Source organism: Physeter macrocephalus, chromosome 2 (assembly GCF_002837175.3).
Source record: "Physeter macrocephalus isolate SW-GA chromosome 2, ASM283717v5, whole genome shotgun sequence".
Classification (NCBI taxonomy): domain Eukaryota; kingdom Metazoa; phylum Chordata; class Mammalia; order Artiodactyla; family Physeteridae; genus Physeter; species Physeter macrocephalus.
In genome coordinates, this window is record NC_041215.1 from 78,297,844 (window position 1) to 78,313,478 (window position 15,635).

Sequence of the window (15,635 nt, forward strand, 5' to 3'; positions counted from 1 at the left end):
TCGCGCCCCGGTCCGGGAAGACCCCACATGCCGCGGAGCGGCTGGGCCCGTGAGCCATGGCCGCTGAGCCTGCGCGTCCGGAGCCTGTGCTCCGCAGCGGGAGAGGCCACAGCAGTGAGAGGCCCGCGTACCGCAAAAAAAAAACTTGAACTGGAAGGAAATTACCATGATATCCTAGGGGTATATGACCTAGATGCTTGGTATATGACCTAGATGCTTGGTTTTGTCAGCTTTGTTCAGACAATTTTATTTTAATTTTTTAACTGCAGACAGACATGTTTATAAGCAGTACACATAGAAAGAAAAACATCAATTCTGATCCTGACGAAGTCGGTTTTTCTCTTTTGTTTTGTTTTCTGTTTTTTTGCTAAGTCTGTACTTTGAAAAGAAACAAACAAACATTATAGAGCATGATCTGGCAGTTGGTTATTTTCCTGTTTAGGACATATAACCCACATGCTAGAAAATGTCACCAAGGCAATTTTTGCTGGTCAGAGAGCTCATCTCAGGAAAGTTGGCAGGTTGTCTTAAGAGAGTCCCAGGGCAGCTCAGGAGATGGGCGGGTCAGAGAGGGCTGTGAGGTACATGACTGCAGCCGGGAGGTCGCATCCTACAGCTGCACCGCCCTGGGTGAGGCCGAGGGAGAAGGGTGAGGAGTCTCACCACTTTGCTGCCACTTGGCTCTCTTGCCCGACACCGTACACTCGTTTCTGGTAGACGGGCCTGTGAGGCAGAGGTGCAGCAGCTGACGCTTCCCTCCATGTTTCCCATAGTGGACCAGGAGCATCATTTCCAAGATAAATATTTATTTTATCGATTTCTGGACGATGAGCACGAAGATGCCCCTTTGCCTACAGAGGAGGAGAAAAAGGAGTGTGATGAGGAGCTGCAGGACACCATGCTGCTGCTCTCGCAGATGGGCCCCGACGCCCACATGAGGATGATCCTCCGCAAACCGTGAGTGAGACCGCGTGTCGCCCCCTGCAGGTCACCCGTGCATAGGTGAGCGCCTGGGCGGAGGAAAGCAAGGCTGACTTCAAAGGACGTGGCCTTCCTTTCCTCCAGGGCCAAAGGAGAGATGCTGAAGGAGTGACACATATGTTTGCCTCTTGTTGTTTTATTCTATGTTTGAGCCAGAGAGTTACAGTTCCCTTTTGCATGAGTTAAAACTATAGAGATTTTTCGCACTTGGCTCAGGATGTCAAAACTGGGTCCACATATTAAATGACCTTTGGTCCATGACAAACAAACTGCTCTGCTTCTGTGCCAGACTGTGGAAGCCCCTTTCTTCCTGATGCAATAGGACAGAGGTCGTCAGAACCATTAGACCTCACACCTGTGCTTTTATGCCTGCTTTCATTCATTCATTCGTTCAGCACGTTCTTTCACCCCATGCGGAGGCTTCTGCTCCTTAGCTTAAAGACACATTCTTGGGCTTCCCTGGTGGAGCAGCTGTTAAGAGTCCGCCTGCCGATGCAGGGGACACGGGTTCGTGCCCCAGTCCGGGAAGATCCCACATGCCGCGGAGCGGCTGGGCCCGTGAGCCGTGGCCGCTGAGCCTGTGCGTCCAGAGCCTGTGCTCCGCAATGGGAGAGGCCACAACAGTGAGAGGCCCGCGTACCGCAAAAAAAAAAAAAAAAAAAAAAAAGATACATTCTTTTTTTATTTTTTTTAATTGAAGTATAGTTGATTTACAATATTGTGTCAGTTACTGGTGTACAACGAAGTGATTCCATTTTATATTTTTTTCAGATTATTTGCCGCTATAGGCTATTGTAAGATATTGAATATAGTTCCCTATGCTATACAGTAAATCCTTGTTATTTATCTGTTTTATGTATAGTAGTTTGTATATATTCATCCCATAGTCCTAATTTATCCTCCCCCCTCCCTTTCCCCTTTGGTAACCATAAGTTTGTTTTCTATGTCTGTGAGTCTTTCTGTTTTATATATAGATTCACTTGTATTACTTTTTAGATTCCACATATAAATGATACCATATAATATTTGTCTTTCTCTGTCTGAGTTACTTCACTTAGTATGATATACTCTAGGTCCATCCATGTTGCCGCAAATGGCATTATTTCATTCTTTTTTATACCTGAGTGATATTCCATTGTGTGTGTGTGTGTGTGTATATATATATATATATGTGATATTCCATTGTGTGTGTGTGTGTGTGTATATATATATATATATATATATATATATATATATCACATCTTCTTTATCCATTTGTCTGTTGATGGACATTTAAGTTGTTTCCATGTCTTGGCTATTGTGAATAGTGCTGCTATGAACACAGGGGTGGATGTATCTTTTCGAATTAGAGTTTTTATCTTAAGGACACATTCTTAAGAGAACACCACTGCTCCATTAAACTCTTCAAGGCCTCCGATCAGCCAGTGAGGTGCTCCGTCCCTTCCAGCTCAGTGGAAACCCACCTGACCATCAGCTAAAGTTGAGGACTCCGCTGAGTTTTATCAGATCAATCCAGAAAGACTGTATTGAGCCCCTCATCTGTTCAGGGCCCTCAGCTAATTGCCACAGGGCATATGAAGAAGGATATGCCTCAGTCTCAACCTCAGGGAAACCTTTTCAATGAGGGGTGACTTGGCCCCTGGATCTGAAACCACTGCACACAGGGCTTATGTTTATCTGCTGGAAATGAAATCCCTCTCCACCCGGCAACCAGTGTGTGCCAGCTGTGGGTGTCCACTCTGAGTCGCTGGCTTGGCCGACCTCCATTCATCAGCGGGGCTCGACAAGAGCGTTATACTTTACCCGTCTCGCGTGTCCCCTGGGCGCTTTCCAAGAGCGAGGTGTCCCTCAGACCAGCTTCCCGGTGTGGGCCCCGCACACCAACTCACAACAGCCTCTCACTGCACCCTCCTTCCCTTTCCCCAGGATTCTGCCCTTTCCCTTGCCCTCACTCCATGCTGCAAAAAGGCTCTTCAGCATAGCTCATTTTATGTCACACCATGACCCCTTTGTCACAACTTCCTCTTGGGTCTTAATGTCCTGCACCATGTGTTTCAGAGGCCTTCCCTCCACCCAGTTAGCATCGTCATCCTTAACTCCAGAGCCATGGTTTTTAGCTCCTTTAGCCTCAAAACCCTTTCTTCAAACAGAAATGTTGCTGGAAAATCCAAATTATCAAACAGAAAAGCCAGAGCTTCACTGACCTAATCATGCGTCGTAGTCAAGAAAACTGCCCAGTAATTTACGTTTTCTCTGCCCTGAAGGACCACAGGGGTTGGGGAGCCACAGGAGAATCCCCAGGGCTTGGGGAACTCAGACGAAGGCCCCCACTCTAAACCATGTTCTCCTTCCTGTCAGACTGCTTCCCCTCTCTCTTCTCCACACCCCCGTGTCTTATTGTCCTTCGTTTACATCCTCATCATTTACTGGCTCCATCCCTTCTTGCTTTTCTTGCTGCCATCTTCATTCAAGCCCACATCACACAGTGGTTCTGAATCAGATGGGGACAGTCCCTAGGGGCATCAGGAAATGTGGGAGGGGGTTTTGGTTGCCACACTGCTGGCATTTGCCGGGTAGTTGTAGGACCTAGGGATGCTGAACACACACCAATACCTAGAACCCTCCAAAATAAGCTGCCCTGAAAAGAATGCCCCTGTTGAGAAACATTATTGGAAACTGTGAGCTTCTTAAAGGCAAAGACATAGCTCATTTTACTTCATTCATTCATTCATTTAGTCATTTAACCAATATTTATTGAACATCTATTTTGTCCTAGATACTATGTTAGTTGCAAAGGCTGCAGCATTGTGCTGGCATTTGCCGGGTAGTTGTAGGACCTAGGGATGCTGAACACACACCAATACCTAGAACCCTCCAAAATAAGCTGCCCTGAAAGGAATGCCCCTGTTGAGAAACATTATTGGAAACTGTGAGCTTCTTAAAGGCAAAGACATAGCTCATTTTACTTCATTCATTCATTCATTCATTTAGTCATTTAACCAATATTTATTGAACATCTATTTTGTCCTAGATACTATGTTAGTTGCAAAGGCTGCAGCATTGAACTAGAGGGTTGCACCTCCTTCCTGGAGCTTTCTGTCTGGGACAGAAGACAGACTATAAACAACTAGCTATGCAAGTAATCATTTAATCACCACTGCATTACATGCTACAAAGGAAAATGTAGTGTATGTTGATAGAATGTAATATGGAGAGGGAAATTGAACTTGTTGTGGAAGTTAGAAAAGGCCGTATCCCTAGCTCTGTGCATTACACCAAGTTGACCATCAGTAAACCTTTGCTTAGTGAATGAATGAATAAATGAACATATAGGCCCAGCTCTGATGTTCCCTCAGCTCTCCCTTGCTTCAAGGGAGACAGAAATGCCATTCAATTCACAAATATTTTTGAGCATCTACCAAAGATGTTTTTTGTTTTTGTTTTTGTTTTTTGTGGTATGCGGGCCTCCCTCTGCTGCGGCCTCTCCCGTTGCGGAGCACAGGCTCCGGACGCGCAGGCCCGGCGGCCATGGCTCACGGGCCCAGCCGCTCCGCGGCATGTGGGATCCTCCCAGACCGGGGCGCGAACCCGGTTCCCCTGCATCGGCAGGCGGACGCGCAACCACTGCGCCACCAGGGAAGCCCTACCAAAGATGTTTTTTTAAAAGTAGCAAAATGGTTCCTGCCTTTGGAGAGTTTATAATCCAATGGGATAGGCACTCCCAAATTAGATTCAGATGCAACAAACATATATTGAGTGCTGGTTGTGTGAAAAGCACCACTCAAGGGATATTTGTGCTAATTGTTTGATTCACCCTCACAAGAGCCTGAGAGCTGGGTTCATGAGTTACCCTTAGAAATAGGAGCCTGTACTTGTGCTTCTTTTTTCTTCCATACAGCATTGAATCGCATGATCCTTGGCAGCCCAAAGATTCTTCAGAGAAAATTACATTCCAAAGTTTGGACTTTTTTAGCCTATCACTGGCTGCTAAAGTACAGGTTTCACCAGTATCCCAAGGTACATCATTTTGGGTGCCCTTGGGATTTTTCCCATCTTTTCAGGTTTTATGAAACCGCGAATGTTGGAATTGGGCCGGTAGTTCTTTTGACTTGGTACTCTTCGATTTCCTTTCTATTGGAATGAGAGCCCCTAAGAAATGGAAAAGTGAAAAAGAAGAAATCTAATTTTATGAGACAGACTTTCAAACACACACACACACACACACACAAACAAACACCATTTTTTTGATCTGATAATAACCTTTGGAGCTTCTACTTTACTTAAGTGGAAAGAAAATAAGCTGAGTTGATCAAGAATTGACGGTATCACTGCTATCCTTGAAGAGAGCAGCCGAGCACTTTGCTCCTGGGAACTTGAGGGCATGTTCACAGGTTCTGTAAATGTTGACTTTTTACTGCCCAAACTGCCAAGTCATTAAGAAATGTGGAGGCATGAGATGCATTGGTTCCATATTGACCGGGGAAAGACCCCCCCAATATAGTAACTCAGCACAGCTGCATTTTATAATAGTCACCACTGCCAGAGAGGTTGCAGAACTCTGATAATTACTGAGAAAGAAATAACACAATATTCTTTGATGAGAAGATTACTTTGAGAATTTGATTGTATAATGAAGATGTTGCTTTGAAAGGTACTTCCTATTGTTCTGAATCTGAGACTCACTAGCAAAAAAAAACGTGTCACTTGTTTTGACAGGCTACTTAGAAAAAGTCTCTGTTTATTACATTAACTGCGGCATTTTAACTGTCAAACTATGAAAGAATGTTCTGTAGTTTAAAAAACAGAATAGAGCTTCAGGGGAAATTTTTTGGCACACTCTTGTTGCTATTGGTATTGAAAAAAAACATACATTCTGAATGCGAAATTAGCTTTTTATGTGGTGGCAGACAGAGTGACTCACAATGCCCATCCCGGTTTCACAGGTGCAGACCTGGATGGCATTTGGGGGCAAGTGCTATAGAACAGTGACAGTTTGATGGTGCTGTTGTTGCAGCTTCCAGACAGGGCCATCAAACCTAAAATGAGCTCTTGGAGCTTATTGTTTTGATTTTGCTTTGTTTAAAAGTCTAAAAACAAGAGGTTACCCTACAGCAAATAGATACAGTGGAGACCCTTACCAGCAGAGACGTGCATTCTGGCTACCTTGGAGCAGGTACTTTGGAGAGGGGCCATGGGCAAAGAGATGTGGAAGGAGCAGGTAAGCAGGATGTTATGAACTTGAGGCCAGCTGGAAAAAAAGAGACTTCAAGGAGACAAAGAAGGCCCTTGCCATACAAGCCTCCCAACTTCTTCTTCCAAGTAAAGCGAGACCTAGTGCTCCACTGTTTAGAATGATCTATCAGAAACCAGCCTAAAGGCGGGAGGGAAATGAAGAAGATGCCATTTCCCAAATCTATTTCTAGGTCTATCTGCAATTTTGAAATTCCCTAAAAGCCTAGAAGCTTAAGACAGTTGGGCCTGACCAGAAGGGGGAAAAAAATGAAATTAAAAAAAAAAAAAAAAAAAATATATATATATATATATATATATATAAACACATAAGAGAATTGTTGGTAGGTTCTGGAGTCTTCCAAATGGGTCAGAAACTCATAAGCTTGAGTTTATTTATTTCATGTGATCGAGTAATATTTTCTAACATATCCTATGGGGCATAAGATTGAAAGGAAACAATTTAAGATAATCAAATGATATGAGAAAATGCCAGAAGGGGGAAGGAGGGTTGTTTATCAGTCAGTTGGCTCCATTAAGACAGACTCCACCCTCTGTTCCACACACTTGCTCTAGAGGGCACTTGAGAGGCTGTGTGTTTTCGTTAGCAGAGCCTGCTTTTGATAGGGTCTTTACCTGTTCAAGCTGTTTTGGAGGGTGTGAAATTTGAAATCCTGATAGTTATAGGGAAATGTGTTTCCTCAGGGGAACCCAGATTAGCAAGCCTAAAATGAGTGGTGCCTAGGGGTTTGAGTTCTGTTGGGATATGCCACGAGAACGTTCAGAGTTTTGAAGTCCATCCTCAGACGCAAATCAGATGAAAAGAGAAGCATGACTGAAAGAGCTAATCTTTATGAAATTAAAAAAAAAAAAAAGATTTTATTGTGATTCTTTTTCTTCACTGCATGACAAACTTTGCCTTTGTTTTTCCTGGAAAGATTGCTGTGCCCTAAGTGTAAGCTTGTGGAATTTACCAGAAGAAATGATTGCAGTAAGTGGGCCGTTCGTTACTTGAGTTTAGATTTGCCTCTCCCCTATGAAAGCAATTTACCACTTATTCCTCATGTTTTCATGCCCAGAAACCCAACCATTGGATTGCTGCCATTAGGATTCAGATTTGGGAGAGAGAAAGATGGGTGTAGCTGCCATTTACAGTTTAGGGATCATTATTGGATTGCCTCAAGATTTTTATGACTTTTTACTGTTAAAGTCAATCTGTTGCTCGTATAGAAAATTTGGAAACTACTGAAAAGAGTCAAAGAAGAATAAATAACACCTGCCAATCACATCTTCCAGAGATAATTATTATTAACGTTTTGGTGCCTATCCCTCTGGTTGTTTTTCAATCCCTAACTTTTTACACTTAATAATATGTCATGGCATTCTCTTTTAACCTTAAATATTTTTTAAAGGTGGGATTTTTAATAGGTTAGGTGCATAGTAGTCTATCCTCTGAATGTTCCTCAATGCATTCAGTTTGTCATGGTTGGATGTTTAGGTTGATTCTCAAGCCCTTTCTTCTTAAGAGCAGCAGAAAATAATATTCTAGTGCTCTTCTTCCCAGAACAAAGAAAGAATTCCTAGCCTGGCAGGGGTGCAGGAGTGGGGTTGTGGCTAGAAAAATGTGAAGAAAGTTCCAGCAGGGAACCAAAGGAGTGCCCAGACCAGGAATGCTGGTAAATGTGGCTGGAGAGTTAGGCTGAGGTCAGATTGAAGAAGGTCTGCTTCTGTGTTCCTTGGATATTATTTTATAGCCATTTGGGGCACGTTGACTGGTTTAAAGGGAGATGTGGCATGGCTAGCTTCGCAGTAGGTAGATTTCTCTGCTATCTGTAGAGAATGGATTGGAGGGGCTGAGACTAAAGATAGAACGCCAGACATTGAGTTTTATGAGATTACAATTAATTATATTTTAAGAATTTAATGACAGCATTTGAGATACATGCATTTGACCTAAGAGTCTGCTAAATAAAGTGAAAGTAACACTAAGCACAAGAGCCCCGGATTCTAGTCTTACCAAGTTACCAGTAAGTCCCCCAACATCTCCAGATTACAGATCTCTTAAACTATAAATTTAATACCTGCTTACTCTCTCCCAGTTTCACAAAGGGATTGTGAATGGAAAAACAAATGCAATAGTATTTAATCACAGCCAACATTTACTGAGCACATGTGTGCTAGGCACTGTGTTCAACAGTCGTCTAATTCAATTCTTTCAGCAGAACCATGAGGTAGTTATTAATATTATCCCTATTTTATGGATTAGGAAAGTGAGGCTTAGGTTAAGTCACTTGCCTGTGTTCATCCTGAAAGTGGTGGACTCAGGATTTGGTCCAGGTCTTTCTGACTCTGGATCCTGTGTTCTGTTCTGTGGTCTACCACCTATCCCAGGCCAAAAAGGCTTCAAAATGGTCTCTTGGCTTTGTTCTTTGAGCATTACTGAGGAAAGATGTCATGGAAATCTGATTTTAAAATAATTATTGCAGAGTAGTCTCATCTCATTAAGTTATTACTGTATAGACCTGGATGAAGGACAAATGTACTGTAGAAAAAAATTATATCAACACACTAGCCAGGATCACAAACAAAACTTAACCACTAGAAATGAATCACACTATACATTTTATATAGTGACCTCACATATATCACCTCTTTGAACCTCAGAATAACTCTATGAGCTGAGTAGGACTAATGTTATTATCCACAATTTACAGATGGAGAAATTGAGCTTAGTAGATGGCGAGTGTCTTCTTTAACATCACACAGTAGTATATGTGGCTGAACCAGGAACTGAGCCCACCTCTGCTTACTCCAAATCCAATTTCATTCATTTTTTTCCATGGATAATAACCTTTCCTCTCCAATAGATTGCCTAAACTTCTTCCTCTCTGGTGGATTTACTGAACAAGCAGTGGAGTCCAAAGAAATATGGATAATCTATCTGTCCCTGTTTCATGAAGAATTAATTTTTATAAGGAAAAATAATACATCCACATAGCATCTGCTCAAAAACCATTTGCATTTTCTATCTGACATATATGTCTTATACGCAAAGGCAGGTTGCTATACCATCTGCTTCTATCCAAATTTGTTTGTTTTTCTCAACTTGCTGCTTAGATGTTTTAAAGGAAAATATTTATAGTTGTACCTTTTAAAAGGTTTAATGGTACACTTCTATCGTGCCCTTATAGTAAACACTTTTGCTGGGAGAATTTCTGGCATATTCGGTTTCTAAACATGAAAAACCTCAAATCACACTGTCCCCAAAACACTTAGCCCTCAGAGGCCCTGAATCACAGAACCCTTACCCCATGTCCTCATGGGGATGACTTCATTTCTCTCAAATGTTCATGAAGCTTTTACCCTTAACTGCAGTTGTAAACTGTATTCATTTCTAACTTCACGAAGAAGGGAAGAATCCCCGCGTGCACAGGCTTTGCTATCAGAACTAGAAAATGCCTAATTGTATCTGATAAGCTTAAGATGTCCTTTTCTGGGTTAAAGGTAAGGTGAGGGGTGGTGGTGTGGCAGGGAAGTGAGCAGACAGAGCTGGGCAGGACACCTTAAATGGCAAGTCACCAAGCTCCTGGAATGACTCAAACACTTAACTGCTAACTCTTAGGAAGCAAGGGTCCTGGGAGGTGAAAAGAGAAAGAAACAAACATGTTGTGCTGGTTTTTTAGACAAGGGGGTGGCAAACCACACCAAACTTTCCTTTAAGGGAAGTGGATGAGGTGAGATCTCAAGATCTGAAGAGTGTTGGGAAATGATCCACGCTTGAGAAATGACTTGAAAGCAGGAGAATCAGGTGGGTTGAGGTGACGTGTTGCCACCAAAATAAAGCATTCCACCCCCAAGGAAAAAAATAATGAAGTGTTTCCTTTATTTTGACGTTTGATCAGGTCTTACTTAGATATTTATAACGTTGACTTTTCTGGGTATTTTCCCCATGCACCAGGGAATACGTCTACTAGGCGACAGCTCTCAAAGAACTGGGTCTTTCAGCTGCCTAGGTTACCACTGGCCATGCCAGTGTGCCTGCTTAGTGCCTGGACGCATCCCTCATTTTATCCACGTTCCAATAACTGAGTTGCTCTGTCTCTGACCTTGATAAATTCCTTGATAAAACTGTATTTACCAGCAGCTTCCAATATCACCTGAGTCCTCCCATCCTTTAATGTATAAAATGCCTCTCCCTCCATCCCCGTTTATTATCTTGTCTGTAACTAAGGCATTGCTGCCGGAATGCATCCCCTGCAGAAACTAGGCCTTTCCACAGCAGGATCCAACAAATCCACATCAATGTGGCACCACGCAGATTTGTAAAGAAGCAGGGATGCCTAATACCTCTCCCTGTGACATCTGGAGAAGGACGAGTAAAGACCAGGTACATTCACCGGCTGCCACTCAGAGCAGCCGGGAGAGTCAATTCACTTCCCCAGCCTCGCATGTCCTCTGTGAAGGTGCGTTGGGAGTTCCCTCCTCCTGCGCGGGGCACAGTGTTCCCTTGACTCTTGAAAGCCAAATTGCCTTCAGTCCTTGGGACCCTTTCATTACTGTTGGAACAGGCTGGGGGCTGATCTGCAGGATCTCTTCTCCAGTTTTTTCTCTGTCCGCCCCACAAAGACCAAAGCATGAGAGGTACTTAATGCCACTGTTTGCCACGACGAGCCCGCTTTTGTTCAGTGATCGTGGTAGAGAAGGCTCCATGTTAGATGTGGTGTCGGGCGCTCTTCCAGGGGGTGGGCTACATCGAGAGGAGAGAGCTTTCGTCTGTTTCCAGAGCAGAGAGGTGAGTCTCTTCTGAGACACTAGATGGCACAGCGGCTCTGAGCGGGCAGCTCCGGCTTGGCTGGGCTTGTTCTGTCACTGCGGCCACAGAGTCCACTGGGATGGGGGAGGGGCTCCCATTTGATTTGGTGGACGCAGGCTGGCCACACCGACTTGCACTCCATCTGGCCTCCCCTCTGGGACCTCCCTCAACCTTCAACCCTAACAGCACGTCCATGGAAACACCTCGTGGCACACCTCTCCCGAACGCTTTTGCTGCTTTGTTAACTGTGAATATGCTCATTTTCTAAAGCAAGTCTCTTCACACCCGGCAGTCCTGACTTCTCTCACCTTGTTAAAACATGTGCTGTAAACAGGACCAAAAAGTAGCCTGCGCGTCCGGAGCCTGTGCTCCGCAACGGGAGAGGCCACAACAGTGAGAGGCCCACGTACCACCAAAAATAAAAAATAAAAATAAAAAGTTGGTTCCTACCTGGGTGGATCATCCAGGGACAGTGGCCTGCCCTGTGATGACACTGACCACTGTAGACCACAGGCTCATTTTTTTTTTTTCCTTTTTTCCCTTTTATTCGGATGTTATTTAGGACTCGTAGACTAAACTGTTTCTAGGCTTTGTTCCGTTCTTTTCAAATGGCTGTCATGGGTTTCTCCAGGGCATCCAGCAAGCCCCATGGAAGTCTATATTTCTTTGTTTTGGTTATTGATGAATGGAGGTCCAGGGGTAGAATAAGTTCCACGTGGTCTCTGCAGGTTGGCCATCCACACTCCCACTCCTGTGAAGGCAGTGGGGGCCATGCTTCCGGACAGGCCTTGCTTTATCAGAGGCATGAGGGGGGCAGGCAGGGTGAAGCCACTACCATCTTCCCACTAGTTGCCAAACAAAGGAGGCTCTCCCAGAACAGAGCCCTTCCCAGGAAGTCCCTCCTGGGAGAGCTGCCACTCCTTTCCGTCCTCTGTGTCTGGCAGGAGGGCCCAGGCCTCTGCTTCCTTCTCAGGCTCCTTCTGGACATTTGTCTTAGGGAGCTGTAGCCTGGCAGTAAACCCCGGGGCAGGCTGGTGCTCGGTGTGTAGAGTGGGAGAGGGGCCCAGCGGCCCCCTGTCCTGAGTGGAGCAGTATTTTGATGAGCCCTGGGACCCTCTCCTGCCCTTGTCTTATCAGCAGTGCTGTCTCCCTCCTGTGATGGTCTCTTCTGTGAGTCCAGAGCTGTGTCTGCCTCCAGACACATCTCAGCCATTCTATCCCTATCTGCTTCCTATCACCCAAGAATTCCTGCAACTCTCAGGTCCACTCATAGTGCTATGTTATGGTTTGTCATGGTGACATTACTTATTTTCAGTGCTGTTTTGCATTTTTAAATATCTTTCCTATCAGACCTTTAGCATGGCAGACAAAATGCTGACCATAAAAAGGGTCCTACCCAACAGGTGCTGCTTGGTCTTTCATGGTCATCTCCGTCCAGGCCCCCACTGATCTTGACTTAGTCAGACTGAATAACTTCAGCTGGTCTAAAATGGTAACTTCTTAAAACTGGATGAATAAATTTATAATCCTACAGAAAAATCTGTCTTTTCTATCTTTGAATGGGATTTGGAGTAACAGGTGAGATCCAACATTTTCCTCCTGTCTCCTCCCTCTATTAATAATTAACTACTTACCATGACACTTATGTGTGCTGTACCTAAAGTGAGTTGTGTCATGGGCACCTTGTCCTAATGGACCTTCAGTGGGAAGGATAACAGAGCATAAGCCCCTATTTCCTTCAGGCCACGGAACAAGAACTGGTCCTTGGTACTGCTGCCATCTCCCCTGGGCAGACCTTGACTTCAGCATGAATTGTGAGAACTTGTGCATGCATTCATCTGATGAGATGTATTGAACACCCTCCCCCTTAATAATACCATCCTGCATGTGTGCCATATTTCCAGTGTATGAATGCTTTGTGTATATTAACTCGTTTAATCTTTACAACAATCCGGTTTATTATGCCTGTTTTTACAGATGTAGGGAGAAGGCATTAGACCACTTGGGCACCTAGGAAGTTCCTGTTTTAGACCTCAAATCCTGTTTCTGTTTTTAGCTTAGTACCCTTTGCACTACCAGATGCTGCTTCTCTTGAGAAAAGCAGTATAAAATCACGGATTTTTAAGCAAATAACATCCTTCACGGTATGTTGTAATTGCCACAGCAGTTGGATCATGTGCCATGGAAGAATAAATTTTGGAGAACCAGTTTTACCTAGGCGAGAGGACATCTGAGCTGGGCTTGAAGCAGAAAAAAAAAAAAAAATCCCAGGCAAAGAGAGGAGCACGTGAAGAGTCTTGGAGGCGAGCATCGCGTGTCTGAGGACCAGGGAGATGTCTGCTTATCCCTGGAGCAAAGAACATAGATAGCCATGAGGGAAGGTGTGAAGAGAGGAAAGAGAGATGAGTCTAGGAAAGTCAGTTGAGACCTGCTTTAAAAGAGCCTTGTGTGATGATGAGGGAGCACTTCTGGACAGATTGAGCTTGTGGCACTTGTGGGTTGTCTGGGAATTGATGGCCAGGAAGCTGTTGGAGCTCAAGAGAGAAATCTGTTTGGAGATAAAGATTTAGGTCTCGGCATCGTATAGGTGAAAGCTGGGGACTTTTCCCATGGAGAGAAGGTAGAACGAAGTGAGAACAGAGCTGAAGGCAGAGCCTTGGGGCACAGCACAATTCAAGGGGTGAACAGAAAAACAACAGCTCATAAAGGACACTGAGAAGAAATGTCTGGAAGACCAGGAAGAGATGGAGGAGGGCAGTGGCCTGGGGGAGGAGAGCTTCAGGCAGTGCTCAGTAGCGTGGGCCAGTGGAAAGTTGAGTGGGTTTCGAAAATAGCTTGAATGTTGCCATCTTTACCTCTCTTCTCCCACACTTTGGTGCAGGTCCTAAGACTAACTAAGCGGCTCAAAGGACAGCCTTGACCCACTCTGTCAAATTTTCAGTATGCTGCATTGAAGGTCTGACAGACTTCATCATCATCTGTTTTCACTCTTGGATGAAATTCAGTGATCTTTAATATAATGGGATTTATAGATCCTAAAGGCAGCATTTATTTTTTTAATCTGTATAACTTGATCAGTGTGGATTTCATGTTGATATTATGTGAAAACTCTTCCTAAACTCATAGATATCTGCTCCCCAAATTCCAACTCTGAATCTGTCAAGATTTTAGAGCTAACTTCTAACCCTTTCTTTTCCCAGCTGAGTTTTTCTTCTCCCTCTATAACAGCCCACTCCATGGAGTTGAGAATGAGACTTGGCGACCCTTTTCTCCTTTAGCCAAGCTTCTAGGAGGGTCCATGCTATTTGCGGCTGATGTCAAGTAGCAGAAACAGCAGGGCTGCTTCTGGTGCTGAAGAGCCATAATCCTATTACGCCCACCTTGAGACTTCACATTAGCTGCCTCTATAGTAGTAGATGGACTGAGGTGACTCAATTGACTTTTAAATCTCCAAGGGTCCTAGTTTCAAAATCCCCATGTCTAAGTCAAGTAGCAGATTAGGCCCCTTGCTAAGAAGGCCTGGCTCCTTCAGAGTCCCTGGGGCCATTAGCTTTTCCTTTGGTGGGTCCCCTACTTTCTGCATTCCACTAGATTGGGACACAGTGTATCCTTAAGTGGTGATCCTTGGCAGGAGGTGAACCTGGCTGGCATCTCCCATGGATTTAGTACAGGCAGGCATTAGGAAATATACCCTCTGTTGTTTTTATAAGAGAAGGATATCATATTCTTTTGTTTGTGTTAAAGCTGTCCTTGAGAAGGTAATGCCCAAGGGATGCAAAGAGTTTTCTTCCTCCAGTTAGCTCCCATTTGATCTGGAATATAGTTGCAAAATTATCTAACTCAACTCTTTTAGAATATTTACAATTCAGTTTCGGTAGCTCCAAGTACCTATCTAATAATTGACTAAGTTCTAGATGTAATGTGCTGAACCAAGTGTCATACTTAATTTGTAAGTTTGTTTTTCTCGTGCAAGGGTTTAAGTTTTGAATATCACTTTGCTGGATTTTTTTTTCACGCACTCAAATAAATATGCAGATACCTTCCCATTCGCTGCTTCCTTTAGCTCTCACATCACTCTCAGAAAGATATTGACCCCAGTTTACACATGAAACTGAGCCTCTGATGTCACACAGCTGGTGAATGGTTGCACCAAGGTTAAAACCTGATCTTCAGGCACTAAACCCAGTGCTCTGCTCGGTACACCAACACTCCCTGAATTTATTTGATCAAGGAACACTCTTTAAAATGCAGTGTAATGATGGAACACCATCGGCAGCTCACTGAGGTTTAAATGTTTAATATACAGTAACATTAAATAATACCACAGGTTATTGAAATTTTAGGACAAAATGCGTAAGACAGATGATGATTATGTAATAGGTAACACTCATGACTATAGCAGTTACCTGAGAGTGAATGTCACCTGTCCATCAATGTGGAGATTGACTTCCTAGCACTCTCAGAATTAATAACACATTTGTTTGTTTTTTAGTTTCAAAAACATTAGTCAGGGTTTCTTTTTTTTTTTTTTTTTTGTGGTACGCGGGCCTCCCTCTGTTGTGGCCTCTCCCGTTGCGGAGCACAGGCTCCGGACGCGCAGGCTCAGCGGCCA

General features: G+C 44.0%; 1 protein-coding gene across 6 annotated transcripts in view; it reads left to right on the top strand.

Moving 5' to 3' along the window:
• Positions 1-15,635, top strand: part of RAPGEF4 (Rap guanine nucleotide exchange factor 4) — a 318,711-nt gene that overhangs the window by 233,577 nt on the left and 69,499 nt on the right. For all 6 annotated transcript variants that reach the window (XR_008618698.1, XM_028479132.2, XM_028479142.2 and 3 more), the window contains one exon: positions 774-957. Coding sequence is in view for 5 of the 6 variants with exons in the window: in XM_028479132.2 (XP_028334933.1) it covers positions 774-957 (184 nt within the window). In the remaining variant the exon portion in view is untranslated. The remainder of the gene's footprint in view (positions 1-773; positions 958-15,635) is intronic.